The 19,262-nt window shown below is 47.6% G+C and overlaps 2 protein-coding genes across 6 annotated transcripts in view; one reads left to right on the forward strand and one right to left on the reverse strand.

Moving 5' to 3' along the window:
* ASCC2 (activating signal cointegrator 1 complex subunit 2) overlaps positions 1-4,043 on the forward strand; it is a 42,668-nt gene extending 38,625 nt beyond the window's left edge. For 2 of the 3 annotated variants that reach the window (XM_027050871.2, XM_027050872.2), the window contains 2 exons: positions 469-548; positions 1,020-4,043. In XM_027050871.2, the coding sequence (XP_026906672.2) occupies positions 469-548; positions 1,020-1,191 (252 nt within the window). In that variant the 3' untranslated portion in view covers positions 1,192-4,043. The remainder of the gene's footprint in view (positions 1-468; positions 549-1,019) is intronic. The other variant, XR_008291924.1, reaches the window with a different exon arrangement.
* A 13,197-nt stretch (positions 4,044-17,240) lies between these two features.
* Positions 17,241-19,211, reverse strand: LOC106985465 (cytochrome b-c1 complex subunit 9). 3 transcript variants are annotated; one of them, XM_015083665.3, is made up of 3 exons: positions 19,020-19,169; positions 18,848-18,873; positions 17,241-17,501 (listed from the first exon to the last, which is right to left on the reverse strand). In XM_015083665.3, exons 1-2 carry the CDS (start codon positions 19,167-19,169, stop codon positions 18,868-18,870), a joined length of 156 nt encoding a protein of 51 aa, XP_014939151.1. In that variant the 3' UTR covers positions 17,241-17,501; positions 18,848-18,867. The 3 variants fall into 3 exon arrangements, with proteins under 3 accessions (XP_014939151.1, XP_014939150.1, XP_053062696.1); XM_015083664.3 differs by lacking the exon at positions 18,848-18,873 and having other exon boundaries at positions 19,020-19,211; XM_053206721.1 differs by lacking the exons at positions 17,241-17,501; positions 18,848-18,873 and adding an exon at positions 17,517-18,113.
* Between the last annotated feature and the right edge of the window lie 51 nt (positions 19,212-19,262).

A 19,262-nucleotide genomic window follows, 5' to 3' on the forward strand; every position in this document is an offset into this window, starting at 1 on the left:
TCTCCCCCCAATACATAAATAAAAACTTTAAAAAAAAGAGTGGGTACTCCCATAGCACATTGGTGGTGGTGCTAGAGTGAGGACGAGTCAGGTCCCAGGGGCAGCTTTCTTGGCTTTCAAGACCCTATGTGGCCTCTCATGGTGGCCATCTTGGCCTGACCCCCATTTGTCATCCATGCTCCAACTATGGTCCACTCGCCCCATCATGCCTATGCAGGAAGCCTCAGTCCCTTTAGCTGCCTCCCCAACACAAAAGAGGTGGGAGGGACGGAGGAGAGAGGCTTCAAATGGAAACCTTGGACCAAGCAAGGGCATCTCCTTCTAGGGCATCACCCTGCCATAGCCTGGCGTTCCCCCACTCCTAGCATGGAGACATCAACAAGATCCAGTCAGGCACAGCCTCACCACAGCTTTGGGAAATAGAGAGGCTCATGACTCTAGATTTTTTTTCTCCCTTCCCCTCCACAGCCCGACCATTTTGTGCAGGACCCAGCAGTGTTGCGGGAGAAAGCAGAAGCCAGGCGCATGGCCTTCCTTGCCAGGAAGGGGTGAGCATTTTAAAGCGCTGTTTCTGGTGGGAGGGGACCCATCCGGGAAGGGCTCAGCCAACCACCTAGGAAGCCCACACGTAAACCCTGAGTGCTTTACATGTATTAATTTAACCCTCACAACAGCCCTATGAAGTAGCCACTGTTATCATTATCCTTACTTTACAGAGGAAGAAACAGGCCCATACCCATCCCTAAGCCCTCCTCTCCTTATTGTGGGCTGTGGTCAACCCACAGCGGGTCCTTCCCTCAGCCAGGGACCCATCCAGAGGCAAGGCTCAGAGAAGAGAATTCACTAGACACAGGACCGGCCAAAATCCCCACAGCCCTGCCCTTGCTGGTCTCCATTTCTTCTCCCACTGGAAGCTGGGACATGGGTTTCCTGGCCCAAGCCGTGTGTCCTCTCCCAGAGACCTCGGAGAAAGGCAGTGAGCTCTTCCCATCTCCTGGGGTGGGTTGTTCTTCCCTCAGGTACCGGCACGACAGCTCCACGGCAGTGGCCGGCAGCCCCCGGGGCCACGGGCAGAACCGTGAGACAACCCAGGAACGCAGGAAGAAGGAAGCCAACAAGGCGACGCGAGCCAACCATAACCGGAGAACCATGGCTGACCGCAAAAGAAGCAAAGGCATGATTCCATCCTGAGGCCGCCATGGCAGGGCCAGCCGGGAGGCAGCGGCACCAGACCTGCTGGGCTGAGTTACCATAGCCTTGGGTCTCCTCACCAGTTGGCCTCCTGCCAGGGCCCCAAGTTCAACTCCACCCCTCAACAGCCTCAGCTTTGCAGCCCCTGAGAAGGCCGCCTCGTCGTCCACCAGCCAGCCGTGAGCGCCTTCTTGCAGAACACACAGTGCCTTATCCCACAGCGGAAGAACCCCTGGGGCAAGAAGAACCCCAGCAGGCAAAAGGGATGGGGACAGAGCCCCAAGGCAAGCCCCACAAACCTCGTGCAGCAAGACACCACTTCTCTTTTACCCCGGACGGCAGGAAACCTGTAAATTTAAAAAACAAAAACAAAAAAGGCCTGCAAATAAAATTTTTGACCCTTTCAAGCAATGATCCATGATGTGCCCATGGCCCGCTCCCCCTGTATCCCATTCTTCAGTGACGGCCACCATCAGGAGAGCAAGAAAGCCGGATGATCACCCGCTCTTCTCATCAGCCTTTGGCGCTTGTGTCTCATTGTAACCCCTCCTGATGTTGCCCTGCTTTGCCGTGTGGTCCTGAGCACATCACTCCCTTGAGTATCCAGTCCCTGCTCGTGGAAGGAAGAGATAAAGGTGTGAGGTCCTGTGGTCCTTCAGTACCCTCTTGTTCAGTCCCTGCGACCTCCACCCAGGGAGGTAGGTACTATTTCCTAGTGTAGGTGAGGTATAGGTGAGGAAGGTGAGGCACTGAGAGCTGAAGCTGCCTGCCCAGGCAACAGCTAGGAAGTAGGAGAACAGGGATTAGACCCTCAGTCTGACCCCTGGTCTTTATAGGGTCCTAGACCCCCATAGGTGGTATCATCACCATCTCTTAGCTGACTCGAGGATGCCTTTCCAGTAACAGCCAAAACCTGAGCTTGGTACTTCCTGGTTGTGTGTACACTCCATCAAATCCTCCAAAATCAGGGGGTCAGAGACCAGAAGACACAAATGAGGATGTCACTGCCAAGCCCTGTTGAAGCACTTGGACCTAGTTCCTCAAAACCTCCTCCCGGTGTGTGTGGGGGGGGTGGGGGTAGGCAGGCAGTTGGTTCACAGTGTGGCAGCAGCTGGCAGGCATCCTGATTCCCGCCTCCCCCCACCCCCCCAGAACACTGCCAATCAACAGAGGATCAGCGGTGGGGTATTTGCTGGCCTGATCCTACCCAGCCTAGCCGGGAGTCCATCCATGGATCCAGGCCCCTGCCCAGCTGGACCTTGACAAATCACCGTAGATGCTTGTGCAATTTATTTGCACGTGGGTAGGATGAGTGTCTGGAGCAGCTAGGCAGACAAGCACTTGACGAATTGGTTTTGTTAGGTCAGCTGCACAAGTGAAAATCAATAGCAATTCCTCTGAGCCGCACTAGTTCTCCTGGTGCATTTGAGATGCAGAGCGGAGATGGGAGTGGTGTCTTCCCCTCGAGCTGCTGAATTAGGTGAGATCAGGCTGGGGGCCAGCCATTCTGACAGGTAGCAGGAAGACTCTGTTTCCTCCCAGAGGCATTTGCCAGGGACCATAGAGGCAAGAGTCATTTGTTTTCTCTCTCCCTGAGCTCCTCAGACCTAGCTCTTGTTCCTGAAGCAAGGTGAGGTGAGTCGGGGGAGCTCTGGGCTTTACCTACCTTACTTGTTACGGTTCACACAGCCCCTCTCACCTTCATTTTGTCATACGTAGCTCCTGACCGCTCGGAGCGGTGTTCAAGCCTCCTACTGGCATCCTGGTTTAAAGGATTTGAGAAGACAAGCAATTTTTCAAATTTCCCAGAATGTACTGCTAGGTCAAACTGGATCTCCCTTGAAGAATTATGTTCTTTCTCATTTCAGATCTTGAGGGCACCCTTTCAGGGATGCTTTGCAAACACCTCACTCAGGATCATCCAGAACAGTGCTGGTCGGCACACCCCTTCACCTCTCAGGGCCTCAGTTTTCCCATCTGCAAAGTGGGTATATTGGTCCAGGTGAATGGTTTCCACCTGGTGCCAATTAAATCCTCTGAGGAGGCCCCAAGGTTTAAGATGAGCAATGGCACAAGTGTTACAAGTGAGGTGGGATGGGAGTCTGAACCCTGCTCACTTGATCACTGGGCCCCATCACCCCACTACTCCTAAGCAGGAATTTCTAAGTGCCTTCTCTACACCCTGTTAGAGAACATGACTATCACAGGCATTTCCTAGGAAGCTTGTACGACCTAGTGCCTCCAAGAGTACTTAGGACTTTGAGTGTCTTTGTTTCTAGCTCATGAGTGGCAATGATGGCAGACATGTTTGTTTGAACAGTGCTTCTGTGCCTCTGTGAGATAGGTAGGGCAGAGCCTGTCGTTGATAAGAAGGGACCCGGGAGCCCAGGGAGGGCAATGAACTTGTCCAAAGCCCATGGCAAGTTAGCAGCAGAGCCTGGATGCAGATCCTTTTTGAGTTCCAGGTGCAGTCTGGAAAAGGAAGTGATTGGCAAGAACCTGCCTGTCCCTGTCACACTGGGAGCTTGGGCTAAATAACACAGGGAAGGAAACAAACAAAACACAAAAGTAAACCCACCAAAAATGCAGGGGGTTGGTTATAGAGCCCCCTTCTTTAAAATGATGTCAATGAACTCTTAATAGCAATGTAAAAAACTAAATATTGACAAATAAGTTGTTTGAGTTTTTTTTGAAGAGAATAAATTGAATGGTAATGCATCATGATTGTGAAAATATTTTTTAAAAATTTGAATACAGACCAAGTCTGGAAAGGAATGTGCATAAATGAAAATGATGGTAAGACCATGATATTTGTAATGAGAATAAAAGCACTTACTGAGTACTTACCATGACTAGAGTATCTGCTGGGCGCTTTCCTTATGTTACCTTGTTTGATTCTCACAAGGTAGGTACAGAGGAGAAAATCAAGGTCAGAGAGGGTAGGTGACCTGCCTAACGTCCCACATTTGGCAGGTGACCAAGGAGGGATTCAGTCCCAGGATTGTCTCCTAAAGCCCATGCTCTTAACCCCTAAACCACATGCCATTCCTTTCTTGCCCCCACATCCTTATCCTTGTTACTGCTGTTGCTACAAAGGAGAAAATAAGTCAAATAGCTGCAGAACAGGAGGATGGGAAGTCCCGTTTTGTCAGGCCAGGTTGATGGGACTCCACTAGTATGCACGCTCCACCATTGGACACTGTCAGATCTCAGATGTCCTGCTGCATTTTTTTCCACTTTTTGTTTTCAGATCCGTGCATCCTTTCCTCTGTGTGTCCAGTCTGCCATTGAGCCCACTGAATGATTCTTCATTTTTATGTCCAGTCCCTCTCCAGGGGAAGCAGAGAAAAGGCTGGGAGTGGAGCTCTCTCATCTAAGAGGAGAGCAGCAGAGCCCGAGGGGCACTGAGGCCAGGGAGGGGGCCAAGAGGCCAGGGCCAAACGCTCCAGGGTGGATAAGGAAGAAGGATGGGAGAGACCGAGGGAGCCCCAAAATTAGGACCATAGGCCAGAGCTCCCAGTATTTACTGCCTGCCCTCAGGGTTTGGGTCAGCCAGGTTGGGAGGACCACGGGAGGAGAGGATAAATGCATCCACCCAGCACATGTGGACCAAGATCTACTAGGTGCCAGGCACTGTGTCAGGCATGCGTGAGAAAGACTGGGCCCCCGCCCCCATGGAGTTCACAGTCCAAGGCAGGATCTGGGTATTAAGATGTTTTGGGAAAATGATGTAGTCACAGCTGTGCTAAGCCCTAAAAAATAAATGAAGAATATACCACACAGAGGGGCGCCTGGGTGACTCAGTTGGTTGAGTGTCTGAGTTTGAGCTCAGGTCATGATATCATAGCCCGTGAGTTCAAGCACCATGATGCGCTCTGTGCGGACAGCTCAGAGCCTGGAGCCTGGTTTGGATTCTGTGTCTCCCTCTCGCTCTCTGCCCCTCCCCCACTCTGTCTGTCTCTGTCTGCCTCAAAATAAACAAAAAAAGAATATATCACACAGATATCTCCCAATCATTTTTTCTGTTTACCTTTTTTTTTTTTAACTGTAGCTTTTCTCTCTCTAAGTTTTCCCAGCATCATAGACAAGAGTTTCAGTTTGGAGACTCACTAAAGTGAAATGTGAATGGAAAACAAAACAAATAAATGAAGAAATGAACAGGCAAGGAGAACAGAAAGAAGCCAAGAGCAACGAGACTTTCCAGAAGCAAAGGATAGTGGTCACAGTGTCAGGCAGCAGCTGGGAGGTCAAGCAGACTAAGTAGTGGGGCTCACTGGGCCACTGCCCCAGCTTGGCCAGGAAGTGATGGGGAGGCAGCCAGTGGAAAGAATGGAAGGCGAGGAAGAGAAGGCAGGAGAGTGGGCCCCTCTTCTAAGGAACTTGGCATCAGAGAGGAGGAAGAGGGAGCTCAGAGGTGAGGAGGGAATGTTGGAACCCCGACCGTGTTGATGGGAGGTGCCAGAGCTCTAGGGGACCCACTTGGGGGAAGGCTAGTCCCCAGATCAGACTGGTGTCCCTTGCTAGCTAGATCCCTGGATGCTGGGGCAGGAGGAAGGGGCCTTATGGCCAGAGGCTGCTTTTGCCAATCTGTAGCCTGAAGCAAGGTAATGCAGTCTAAAGGTTACTTTCTCCACCTATGCGTGTGTATGGGGGTGAAGGTGGTCTTAGAATCAAATTCACATCACACTGGAAATTCTCTCCCAACAATCAATAATCATCAAGAGAATTTTACACAGCTGGCAGACCCAGGAGGGCCTTAAAGGGCATTTTGTCCAGAATTTCTCAACCTAAACTCCCAACCCTCCCCGAATGTCAGACCCTGGGATTTCAGGTTACCCCCACCACCACCCCACCTCCCCTGGGGGTGGGGAGGTTTGCTCTGCTTAAGAATTCGCTGGGCTTCCATGGTGCTCTCCCAGCCATGGAGGTTATATCAAGCTTTACTCTCTGTGGTCTGAATTACAAAAATAACAGGCACTTAATTCTAGTTTCCCAACTATGAAATTATGACATTGAATATGGTTTTTCTGGCTGCCTGAGCCCACCCTCAGCACTCTGACTGGTCCCTTAAATCCCAAGGGGGTAATTACAGTTTTCTCCTCCTTAAAGTGGTTTTCACAGAAGAGTCTGGCCGAAAGGGGGCCCCCAGTGGGATGGAGGCCAACCATTCCCATCCATTTCGGAATTTTAATTTGCAGAGCTTACATGCAGGCTCCCACCCTGTCTCCCATGTTGTGGTCTGATCTACTTTGCGTTCTTTCACATGTACATCTGCAAGCTTCACGAGCCCACCCTTTTTATTGTTATTTTGTTCATAAAGGTGACCTGGGGTGATGAAGAGAGCACTGGACTAAAGGTCAGGAGGCTGGGGTCTAGGCCCTAGATTTCAGCAAGCTGTGTGATCTTAGGTCAGTCACTTGGCCTCTCTGGGCCTCAATTTCTTCTGATAAGAAATGGGGATGATCATTTACCCTCTCTTGCCTGATGGGCATGGATTATTGTGATGGTCAGATGACATCATGATGGTGGGTGGGGGCAAGGTGCACTCTCAACTTGTTGAATCTTATGAATCTTATTCAAATCAGCGAGAAGAAAACCAGCTGTCTACTCTGCATTTGGGGCAGTTCCCACTTCTCTCTTATAATCACCCTGCCAGAAACTTCTCTGCACAAATCACCCATTTCCAGTGGACACATTTCCAAGAGTGGAATGCTGGGGTCCCAGGGCCAGGAAGAGATTTAGCTGCCTCTGTCTGGATTTTTGCTGACCGTTCCTACCAGAAGGACAGAATCAGGGAGCAGCTTGAACTCCAAAGCTTTTGGCTCCACAAGCAAGTTCTGTCATGAAACAGCCTCCCCACAAGGCCCATGCCTCTAGGGAAGCCTGGCGCTGTCACACTGGGACCCCTCTGGATGGGAGTCTGTTTAGAAGGTGAGATTGTTTCTCCTTTCCTCTGACAGGCCTACCAGATGCCACATGACCGATCCAATGGGCAGAGTGCAGGCTCTAGGTCCAGCTGACCTCTGTCACAGGAGAGGGGCAATAGATGAGGACCTGGTACAGGGATGTGTACAGCCTGTCACAGCTGGAAAATCAGACTCCCCAGTTTAGGAGGGGTCTACACGGAAGGGCATTGGTTCCTCCCCCAGAGTATTAACTCTGAGTAACATGCAATGTCCGTGCCAGAACTTTTCCTTGGGTATGAGGGTCCTCTGAATGGCCAGTGGCCTATTTGGCTTTTGTCATTTCGAGCAGGGCCTTGGCTCCGGGACCAGAACCAAGCTGGCCTCAGCCACTCCCTGGCTCTGTGACTCTGAGCAAGGTGCCTTCATTTCTCTGAGCCACAGTGGTTTCTAAATTGAGATGTTGACAGGATGGCTGGGATAAGTGCCGGCCCGCCGTGAGGCAGGCTAGTGAACTGACAGGGCCCTGCTCACTGGGACCCACGAGAAGGGTGGCGGGTGCTTCCCACCAACGTCCCGGCTGGCTTTCTGTGCACCCCACTTCTCACCTTCTCAGCACGGCTGCCCTGATTCCTCTAGGGCGGTCCTCCCAGAAATCTCTGGTCTCAGGATAAACTGGACACACAGGAGCTGGCAAGAAAAGAACGGCACCATCCAGCCTGCTAAGCATGTGATAGGCTCCCTGGGAGCACAGAGGAGGTACCCTGCTTAGCTTTGTGGAACAGGAAATTATCTCACTGAATCTTTGAACCAAAACCAGGTGATAGGTGTAATTATAAGTCTCATTTAGAGGTTTGGCCCCTTACTCATGGCTGAGCGATGGCTGCGTCAAGATTCAAACCAAGGCTTGCCAGCCTCCAAAGTCCATATTTTCAGCCTCTTGGCTTTCCTGCCTCCTCGGAGCTGACACTGACTCCATGTATGGTTGGCTCAGCATGGAAAAGAGAACCTATCACCTCCTTTGTTCTAAATACCATACTTCTATTAATACAATCTATAATCAGGTCACTCCATGACAGAGTCATTCCATTGACAGAAGGGAAAGGAGATGAGAGTGGGAAGTTGGGCAGGACATATTTTCCAAATCTCCACTTTGCAATAGTTTCCCCTGTCTGCTAGTGGAAGGAAGGGGTGCCCCTGAGAGGGTCCAGTTTGAAGGAGGTGTTTCATTAGGAAATATTAGTGAGCTGCGGACACAAGGCATCAGAACTGCAGCCCCACGGCAGGAAGTGGCCTCTCTGTTGACAGTCCTTACAGGAGGGAGACAGAAATGTGCTCAGACATCTGGAAGGGGGGAAGATAGATAGAGGCAGAAAGGAGTCTGTTACACGGTTAAAGGTGTGGAGAAAAGATAAGGATTACTGGAGGAATGCACAAGCCTGCTGGAGTCTAAAAGAGTGTTAGAGACACTGAAAACAAGATTATCACAGCCACACACAGGGAAGCACAAGAAAGTGATCGGGCGTTAGGGGGATAGAAAGGATGTCAGGATCACAATTTCAAAACAGCTGGGACAAGGGGTGGGGCACTTGGATGATTCAGCTGTACAGTCATGGCCAAAGTTCTCAGCCTGCATTTCGTGGATTGAATATGCTAATTAGGCACTGGTCCCTGAAAACTGTGCAGGGAGCCCCCTTTTATTTACTCACTGTAGCAACATAACAAAACCACCCCTAGTAGGCATGTGCTAAGGACATTACAAGCATTATCTCACATATCTTCCCGAACACCCTGTGAGGTTTTGCTATCATTATCCCATTTTCCACATGAGGAAACCAAGGCTCACACCAGGGGAAGCAACCTGCCCAAGGTCACTTGGCTGGAGAGTAGCAGAGCTAGAATTCAAACACAGGCATGTGCTATTTCGGTAATCCATGCCTAGGCAGAAGACGGGAGAGCATAGGGACCCATAGCAGGACCGTATTTGGAAGGTTTGTAAAGTGAAATTTGAGGTAGCTTGGCTCTTAAATGTCAGGCCAAGGGATTTGAACTTGATCTCAACCATAGTGGGGAGCCATTGAAGGTGTTTGAGCAGGGGAGTTGATCTGGCAGTCTTATGAGGATGCAGTGGAGGAGAAGTGTCCAGAGCAGCTGCGGAAGGTTCTGTGCAGGAGTTTTGAAGGGAGGATAGGCCAGGAGAAGCAGAAAGACAGCACCCCTGTATTCACAGACTGTCGGCTAAGTGGCTCCCAGCTGACACTTTCTCTGCATTCCATCATTGCCTTGTCCTTGATGCCCGCTGGAGTCTGCCCTTGGCATTCAGTCTGTGTATAAATCCAAGCATATCAGGCCAAGGCCCCAGTGAAGAGAGATAAATGATTTTCACATGGTGCAGAGCTGTGGCTATGAGCGTAGCCCCTGGAGCCAACTGTCCTGTGTTTGAACCTCTACTCTTACTAGCTGTGTTACCCTAGACAAGAGACTTAACCTCTCTGAGCCTCATTTTCCACCTATAAAATGGGATGGAGAGCAGTGCCCACCTGCGATTGAGGATCCAGTGACATGGAATATGTTAATGGCACCAGGCCCGGGCCTGGCCCTGGGTGAGTGCCTAGAGAAGGCAGCTATTTTTGTGTGTGGGTGTGTGATGCTCTACGTATGCTAGTGCCTGCCCCTGTACAGAGCGTTCGTTCTTTGCTCGTACGAAAGCAACTGCCATCACCTTCACTCTGCCTGAGGAATTTGTATTCCCTCCAACTATGCACATTGCTCAGACATTTGAAATTCATTGATTTCTGTCCTTTCCTTGCAAGGCTTCAAATTCATTTGTAAGGACAGTCCTTGTTCCTTGTTATTGGAAGGGCTGGCTGAGTTACGGGATGGAATCTATTTCTTTTTAATAACTTATATTGCTGCCCCCCCACCCCCACCCCGGGCCACATTACAAAAACAGTAACATGCTTCTCGGTGTGATTCACACAAGTAAGCAAAGAGAAAGAACATTTCCACCATCCGGAAATAATTGCTGTTAGGATTTTAGCTCTTATCCTTCCGACATTATTTTAGAAAAAGGAATATGCATACGGGTTTTCTCTGAAAATGGGATCATACTACATGTGTTACTGTCACCTTTTTTTCAGTTAGTTAGACATCGTGAACATGTTTCATTTCTCATCTTTGTCCTTTTAATGGGTTAACGCTGTTCTATCAGATTACACTTTAGTCAACCTGGTAGCTGTGCATTTTGGTTTTCTCATTATTTGCTATTAAACTACAGTGAACAACCTCCTGGCTAAATATCTGTCCACATCCATGATTATTTTCTCAGGGTAAGTTCTTAGAATTGCTAAGTCAAATTTTTTGACTGTCGAATTGACCTTCCCAACAGGATTTGAGAACAATCATTTCCTATGTCTTTGCTCAGGCTGGGTATTAGAATTTTAAAAAATTTTCCCAAGTTTATTTTTTAATTTTCGTTTTATTTTTTTGAGAGGGCACAAGTGAGCAAGCTGCAGTGAGAGAGAGAGAGAGAGAGAGAGAGAGAGAGAGAAGTAGGGCTTACTCAGGGCTCATGTTTTTACCCAAAGCGGGGCTCGTGTTCACCCAATGCGGGGCACAAGCTCACCCAACTTGGGACTTGAACTCACCAACTGTGAGACCATGACCTGAGCCAAAGTCAAATGCTTAACGACTGAGCCACCACCCAAAATCTTCACAAGTTTGCACATCTAGCTATTTTTACTTCGCAAATCCTTTCTTGCAGAACTTCAAGGAGTAGATGCAGGTATAAAATGGGCCCGAGAGGGTGGGGGTGGGCAAAATGGGTGAAAGGGAGTGGGAGATAAAGGCTTCCAGTTATTGAATGAGTCATGGGAATAAAAGGCACAACATAGGAAATATAATCAATGATACTGTAATAGCTGATGACAGATGGTAGCTATACTTGTGGTGAGTATAGTATAATGTATAAACTTGTCAAATCACCATGTTGTACACCTCAACCTAATGTAACACTGTGTGTCAGCTACACTCACATAAAAATTAATTTAAAAAAATTAAATAGGGGTGCCCGGGTCGCTCTGTTGGTTGAGCGTCCGACTCTTGATTTCTGCTCGGGTCATGATCCCAGAATTGTGGGATCAATGCTTTGGGCTCTGCACTGAGCGTGGAGCCTGTTTGAGACTCTCTCTCTCTCTCTCTCTCTCTCTCTCTGTCTTTCTCTCCCCCGCTTTGCCCCTCTTTCCTACTCTCTCTGTCTCAAATTAAAAATAATAATAATAAAAATAAAGACAACATTAAAAAAAATAATCCAATGGACCTGAGAAGCAAGCCTCTTGCACACTAATGACAGCCCGGAGTCGGTTTCCCGAGGAACTCAGCCTATGATAGGCAGCATCCTTGTGTCTACTGGGGAAAAGTCTAGAATGTTCCAAGGGCTGGGCCTTTCTTTGAGCTGCCAGGACAAGTTGGACTCCACCCAGAGCTGAAAAGTTTTGAACATTGGCAGGCAGCTCTAGAGTGCCAGCCCGGATAGCTCCTGGCTGGGTTAATTAAGCAGTCAGCTTGGTGAGGATTTACTGCACAGTAATCCTTACTCCCTTTGACACCCCTCCAAGATGACAGCATCTCCAGAAATAACAAGAATCATAGCTGCCATTCTGCAATATCATGGTGGTATCTTACAGATGAGAAAACTGGCTCAGGGAGAGTAAGTAACTTGCCTAAATTCACCCAGCCCGTGGGTGGTGGGGCTTGAATTCTAACCCAGGACTGTCCATTCTGAAATCAGTGCTATTTACACCTCACTAGAGCTATTCAGTGGGAATAATAAAATGACCTCTTGGATTATTGGTCAAATAAAGTGACACATAAACTGCAAAGCACTTAGTACAATGCCTGGCTCATGGCAACTAGTTGATAAATGTAAGCTACTAACCAGAACTCCTCCAGGGGCTGACCTTTCTTCTTAGAATGAAATCCGCATGACCTACAAGACCATACAATATCTGACCCTGTCTATTACTTCCTCCCTTCCTTTAGTTCAGTGAATAAGCCAAACCCATACTCACCCCAGGGCCTTTGCACTTGCTGTCCTTGTTTCCTGAATGCTCTTTGGATCTTTACCCGAGATTCAAATCTCAGCTCAAATGCCATCTCCAAGGAGAAATGTTCCCTCACTAGTTACCTGAGCATTTCACACTGCTCTTTAAACCTGAGTTACCCCCTATATTTTACCCAGTTTTATTTTATTCATAGCCCTTAACATGAGCTGAAGTTCTTATTTAATTTCTTGTTTACCATCTGTCTCCCCTACTCGAATGTAAGCTGTAAAAGGGTAGGGATCTTTCTTGTTCCGCACTCTATAGCCAGGGTCTAGAACAGAGCCAGGCAGAGTAGGCACTCAATACATATGTATTGGTTGACTGACTGAATAAGTGGTTTCTACCAGTTTTCTAGAGATTTTTGAAATTGGACATCAGCTCCAATATGCTTAGCCAAGAGAGTGGTCCTGCTTGCTCAGAGCTACACTGGATGCCAACTTCTCAGAAGAGGATTTCAGAGGCCTTCAGTAACCTACTTTTATGAGGTATCCAGGCATTTAGCTTTTCCTAACACCTGTGCAAGGGGAGCAGGTGGGAAGTTCTTGGGGCTTTCTAACCAAAAAGCCCCTTTTCAGCTCTTGACTCCAGGAAATATCTCAGGCTGAGCTGGGGAAGGAAACTTTTTCCAGTAATAAACAGCTTCTTGGTGCCAGTCTGAGGAGGGTGCTAATCCTCATTTCCCCCACCTGCGAGGCACATCCACCCAGGGAGCTCTGGGGAGGCCCAGCTCTCAGTTGGCAGTGCCACTCAAGGGCAAATTCTCATTGGGACCTCAGGAAGGGGAATCCTGGGGCCTCCAAGTAGTGGGTTCTAGGGCTGGAGCCAGGGCGGGGGACACACATTTTGCATTTGTCTGTGTTCACACCTTCTCTGGGCAGCCCCCTTTCAAGACCCCTGCCCATTATAAAAATAATACACGCTTGGGGTGCCTGGCTGGCTCAGTCAGAAAAGCATGCAACTTTTAATCTCGGGGTTGTGTGCTTGAGCCCCATGTTGGGTGTAGGGATTACTTAACAGTACATTATTTAGGGGATCCTGGGTGGCTCAGTTGGTTAAGCGCCCGACTCTTGATTTCGGCTCAGGTCATGATCTCACGGTTCATGGGATCGAGCCCTGCATCAGGCTCTGCGCTGACTGCACAGAGCCTGCTTGGGAATTTCTCTCTCTCTGTCCCTCCTGCTCATGTGCGTGTGCGCTCTCTCAAAAACAGACTTAAAAAAAAACTGCATTAATTAATTAATCATAACAACAGAATTCCTGTTACCCAGTAATTCTATTTCTGGTATATACCTAAAAGAACTGGGGCACGTGGGTGGCTCAGTTGGTTAAGCGTCTGACTTCCACTCACGTCATGATCTCGTGGTTCATGAGTTCCAGCCCCGCATCGGGCTCTGTGCTGACAGCTGAGAACCTGGAGCCTACTTTGGATTCTGTGTCTCCCTCTCTCTCTGTTCCTTCCCCACTCGCAATCTGTCTCTCTCTCAAAAATAAATAAAAAATTTTTTAAAAAAAATTAAAAGCAAGGTCTTGGAAGATATTTTTGTACATCCACGGTCATAGCAGCATTACTCAAAATAGTAAAAACATTGAAACCCAAGTGTCTACTGATGGATGAAGGGATAAGCAAAATATGGTATATGTCTATATATGATGAAATATTATTCAGCGTGAAAAAGGACATTCAACGAAATGCTACAACATGGATAAACTTTGAGAACATTATGTTAAGTGAAATAAGCCAGCCACAAAAAAACAAATACTATATAATTCTACTTATATGAGGTACTTAGTCAAAATCACAGGGACAGAAATTATAATGGTGGTTGTCAGAGGCTGGGGAAAGGGAGAATGGGGAGCTATTTAATAGGTACAGTTTCAGTTTTACAAGATGAGGACAGTTCTGGGGATGGACATGTGAGTATATTTAATATCCTGTACACCTAAAAATGGTTAAGATGGTAAATTTTGTCATGTGTATTTTATTTTTATTTTTTGACAGAGAGAGCATGAGCAGAGGAGAGGAGCAGAGAGAGAATCTCAAGCAGGCTCTACACTCTGCACGGAGCCCAACTCAGGACTCAATCCCACGACCCTGGGATCACGACTTAAGCTGAAATCAAGAGTCAGATGCTCATCCAACTGAGCCACCCAGGCAACACCCTTTTTTTAAACACGAGAAAACCAAATTTATTTTATTTTTTTAATGCTTATTTAGTTTGAGAGAGAGAGTGCGAGCAGGGGAGAGGCAGAGAGAGAGAATCCCAAGCAGGCTCCACACCGTCAGCACAGAGCCTGATGCTGGGCTCGAACTTACAAACCGTGAGATCATGACCTGAGTGGAAATCAAGAGTCAGACACTTGACCAACTGAGCCACCCAGGCGCCCTTATTTTATTTTAAAGTTTTATTTATTCAGGTCATCTCTATACCATCATGGGGCTCAAACTCACAACCCCAAGATCAAAAGTCACAGGCTCTTCTGATAGCCAGCCAAGTGCCCTAGAAACCATTTAAAAGCGTGCATATGTACATAGGTAATCAGATACGGAAATTCTCTGGTGTTGCTAATCTTTTTCATCTTTGTCGATTTGGTAGTCAAAAAATAGCATTCCATTTTATTAGTGAAACTGGGCATTTTTTCATGTTTGTAGCCACTTTTATTTCTTGTACTAACTTCTGAGTTATTTACCTTTTTCTTAGTAACTTGGAAGACTGCTTCATGTATTAGTGAGGTTGGTACTTTGCCATATGTGTTGGGTATTTCAGTTAAAACAAGGTTTTCAACAACTGCATATTTCACCTCAGCAGTAATTCTTATTTAGGATATTTTGTTTTCACTTTTCCCATTACAAAAAACACCATGATGAACATCCCTTATGGATACCCATATTTTTTTAGGAAAATTTGCCAGAAGTGGGGTTTCTTGGGTCAAAGATATGCACATTAAAGATTTTAATACATAGATACAAAATATCCTTCAGGAAAACGGTGCCACTGCACATGCACTTTCTTACAGTACAAGTTCCATATGTATTTGATACAAAATGGCATTTACAAGGGGCACCTGGGTGGCTCAGTCGGGTAAGTGTCCCACTCTTGATTTCAGCTCAGGTCACAATCTTGCATTTCGTGAGTTTGAGCTCCACGTCAAGCTCCTCAACAACAGTGCGGAGTCTGTTGGGATTCTGTCTCCCCCCCCCCCCTTCTTTGCCCTTCCCTCTCTCTCTCTCAAAATAAATATGCTTAAAAAGTGGCATTTACAATATCTCTTGTAGTTCAAGCCTGTTAGCCACCACATGCCTGGTTGCACCTACCACAGTGCCTCACACACAGTGGCCACCCAAATATTTGTTGAAATGAATGTCTGTACTATGTTCCTTGAACCCCTTCCTCCCATCCCTACTGCTCCATAGCCTGCCAGCAGAATCTTCTGGTTCTCCAGGTCCTTAAGCATCCCCCCATGTCTCTCTGCCACAGTTGTGTCCATGAGCCAGGATCTGTGATTGTTAACTACATTTAAATGTTTCTTTGAGAGAGCGAGAGAAGAGAGAGGGGGAGGGCAGAGAGTGGGAGAGAATCCTAAGCAGGCTGTCAGCACAGAGCCCAACACGGGGCTCAATCTCATGAACCGTGAGATCATGACCTGAGCCAAATTCAAGAGTTGGACGCTTAACCGACTGAGCCACCCAGGCGCCCCTTAACCTGCATTTAACAACTCATTTAATACTCACAAAGAACCCACACAGAAGGTACCTCCATGAATCCCATATTACAGACCAGGAAACTGAAGCTCAAAGAGGTCAGGTGCCTTGCCCTTGGTTCACACAGCTAGAACTGGTAGAGTGAGGATTCAAACCTATCAAGGAAGCACCACGATAAACCAAACTCAATAGAGAGGGGAACTCTGGCAGGAAGGTCAGAGTTCTGGTCCAACTTCAGCATCAGAAGATGGGCTGTGGCCCAGAGAGGTATGCCAACTTGTCCAAAGACACTCAGCAAATTAAAGGCAGAATGGAGAGACCCAGGGGCAGGGAATGGCCCCAAACCCTCAGGGCAGGGTTTTTTCCTACAGCTGAATCCACTGCTTCCCTATGGTTAAGCCAGTCAGTTCACTCCCATGAGATTTTAGAATGGAATTTTAAATCTTAAATAGAATTTAAAATTTTAATTTTGGGGGTGCCTGGGTGGCTCAGTCGGTTAAGTGCCTGACTCTTGGTTTTGGCTCAGGTCATGATCTCACGGTTCATGAGTTCAAGCCCTGCAAGAGGCTTGCTGCTGTCAGCACAGAGACCACTTTGGATCCCCTGTATCCCTCTCTTTCTGCACCTTCCCCGCTCATGTGCTCTCTTAAAAATGAATAAACATTTAAAAAATAAACATTTTTTATTATTTTTTAAATGTTTATTCATTTTTGAGAGACAGAGACAGAATGTGAGTGGGGAAGGGGCAGAGAGGGAGACACAGAATCTGAAGCAGGCTCCAGACTCTGAGCAGTCACCATAAGAGCCTGACATAGGGCTCAAACTCACGAACCACAAGATCATGACCTGAGATCATGACCTCAGATGCTCAACCGACTGAGCCACCTAGGTGCCCCCAAACTAAAATGGAATTACTGGGGCACCTGGCTGACTTAGTTGGTAGAGCATGCAACTCTTTTTTCAAGTTTTATTTATTTAAGTAATCTCTACAACCAACACAGGACTCGAACTCAACTTCTAGATCAAGAGTTGCATGCTCCACCAAATGAGCCAGCCAGGTGCCCCAAGCATGCAACTCTTGAGCTCAGGGTTGTGAATTTGAGCCCCACACTGGATGTAGAGCTTACATTAAAAAAAAAAGAGTGGAATTACTGATTTAGAAGCAAAAGTGGAAAGTAACACCTCCAATTATAGTTCATGTTTTGCAAACCAGAGTTCTTTGGAAGTTAACGGGGAATCCGAAATAATGGAACTTGCCCTTCAGATGTCTGCAGAGGACTCTGGTCTCAATCAATAAGTGAAGATTGGGTAGAGTTAACAAAGCACTAGATGCAGAAGCATGTCTCAAGGACAATTTACATTTATTTGCTGATGACTGATTAAACATGCTTCAAACACAGCAGAAGTTAAAGAGTCTGTCAGGTGAAGCCACTTCTTGCCAACAGCTAAAGGTGGTCGGTGAAGAGTAATCTGAGCATCATCTTCAAGCTGAGGCCCTGGTTCTGGGCAAACAGCTGGTGGATGGACCTGGTCCTTTTGGCTTGGGTAGGGGTCTCCAGGGAACTACTTATTCTCATACTTGTGCTTGATGTGTTTCCACAGCTTCTGCATTTTAAAGACAAAAGTCACAAACTTTTAGTTTTGTTTCTCTCATTTTGCAGCTACTCCCACTGTCCTGGTCTCTAAAACAAGCTTGAGAAAAACATATACCACGTCTGGACAGTTGGGGTGGGCAAAACGGAAGCAACGCTAGGCTTGACGCACATTCCCAACACTTGCAAAATGCGTTGATGTTATCAATTGCCATGTAAAATTAAGTGGGGGAGGATGATCCTTCTTTTACAGGAAATTGAGGTAACTGCTCAAAAGTACACAATTAAGGAACAGAGCCCAGAAGATGCCTTATTTCCTTAACTCCCAGGTATTATTCAAGAGATCTAAATGCATAGGCCCAAATAATTCACACTGTATCATTTTTTAGTTCCTTAAACATATTATTCTTGGGTCAGGAGCTAGTTGGATTCTCATTCCTAAAAGCACAGATTGATGTTTTGATAGCATACTTAAATGCTGTTCCCAAACATTGAAAATGGCCAGCAGAACTGCTTTCAGGAGATGGAACAGTGGCAACACTTTCATAGGGACAGAAAGTTGTCCAGGCCACAGGCGGACAGCATTAGTGGGCAGAGTCTTCCTGGGCCGTAAGGTCAGACAGCTCTGAATTAAAACCACAAGTGAATGGTGAAACAGGGCTATCTGTAGGAGACCTTCCCTAGTTTAAGCCACAATTTAATGATATAAAACATGTACAGCATCTAGCACACTGTTGGCACACAATAAGTCTAAAAGGTGTGGTCATTCCCTACCTACATTCTCCTGAGGAACCTCACAAACGTTATTTTTTTGATGCACCACCTACCAGGTACTGTGACACCTTGCAAGTATCTCACATAATCCTCACAGTAATTCTTTACTGTAGTTACTGTTATTAACATCTCTATATTACAGATAAAAATGAAGTTCATAGAGGCTAAGAAACTCCCCCAAATGAATGCCACAGTTATCAAGTGACAAGGCCCAGTATTCCCATCCAGGGCTCTGATTTCACATTCCCATCTCCTAACCATTATGACTACCATAATGCCTGCGTGGGAAGCCTTTGGGAAGTGAAGAGTGCTATCTTTCAGATAGGCCTTTCCAAGGCCAGCCACAGTATCTAAGGCGATGTCCTTTTCAGGACACTTGCCCGCTCAAACCTGCCCTTGAAACCCTCAGAGGAGACAATGGGTCCGGGTTCCAGCCCTGACTCACCACTGACTTCTGACTGGGGTAGCCCTAGTAAGACCTCTGCTCTCACTAGGCTTTAGTTTCTACTTCTGCAAATGGACAAATGGGGATGTGATATCAAAACTTACACCCCCCCCCCCCCCCCCGCCAAAGGATCTACTGACCTCATTTAATGTTTTGGGATTCACATCTGGTGGAGAGAACATACGGCAGTCGACCGACATAAGGCGCCCATGGCTTTCCCCCCTCTTAGTAAGGAAGACTGAGTCCCAACCCATCTCCACTCCCAGTCACCCCTCAGGTGGGCCCAAGGTCAGGAATGGCCCAGTCCCTCACCCCCTCGTTGATGTGTTCGTAGATCGCGTCCGCGCCTTGGTCGAAGGCGCGCTCGAAGAACAAAGCGCCCACGGCGATGGTGAGGGCGAAAGTGGAGGTCCTGCGGAACAACAGGGAGTATAACCTCGCAGTAAACGTCGGGGCCGCCATCTTTCTCCACTGTGGAGCCCGCGCCTGCGCCGCGGCCGACCATGGTCTCCACTAGCCCTCGGCGTGCAACACTTTATGGGATATGTAGTTTTT

The sequence above is a fragment of the Acinonyx jubatus genome, chromosome D3 (genome assembly GCF_027475565.1).
Source record: "Acinonyx jubatus isolate Ajub_Pintada_27869175 chromosome D3, VMU_Ajub_asm_v1.0, whole genome shotgun sequence".
Lineage (NCBI taxonomy): Eukaryota > Metazoa > Chordata > Mammalia > Carnivora > Felidae > Acinonyx > Acinonyx jubatus.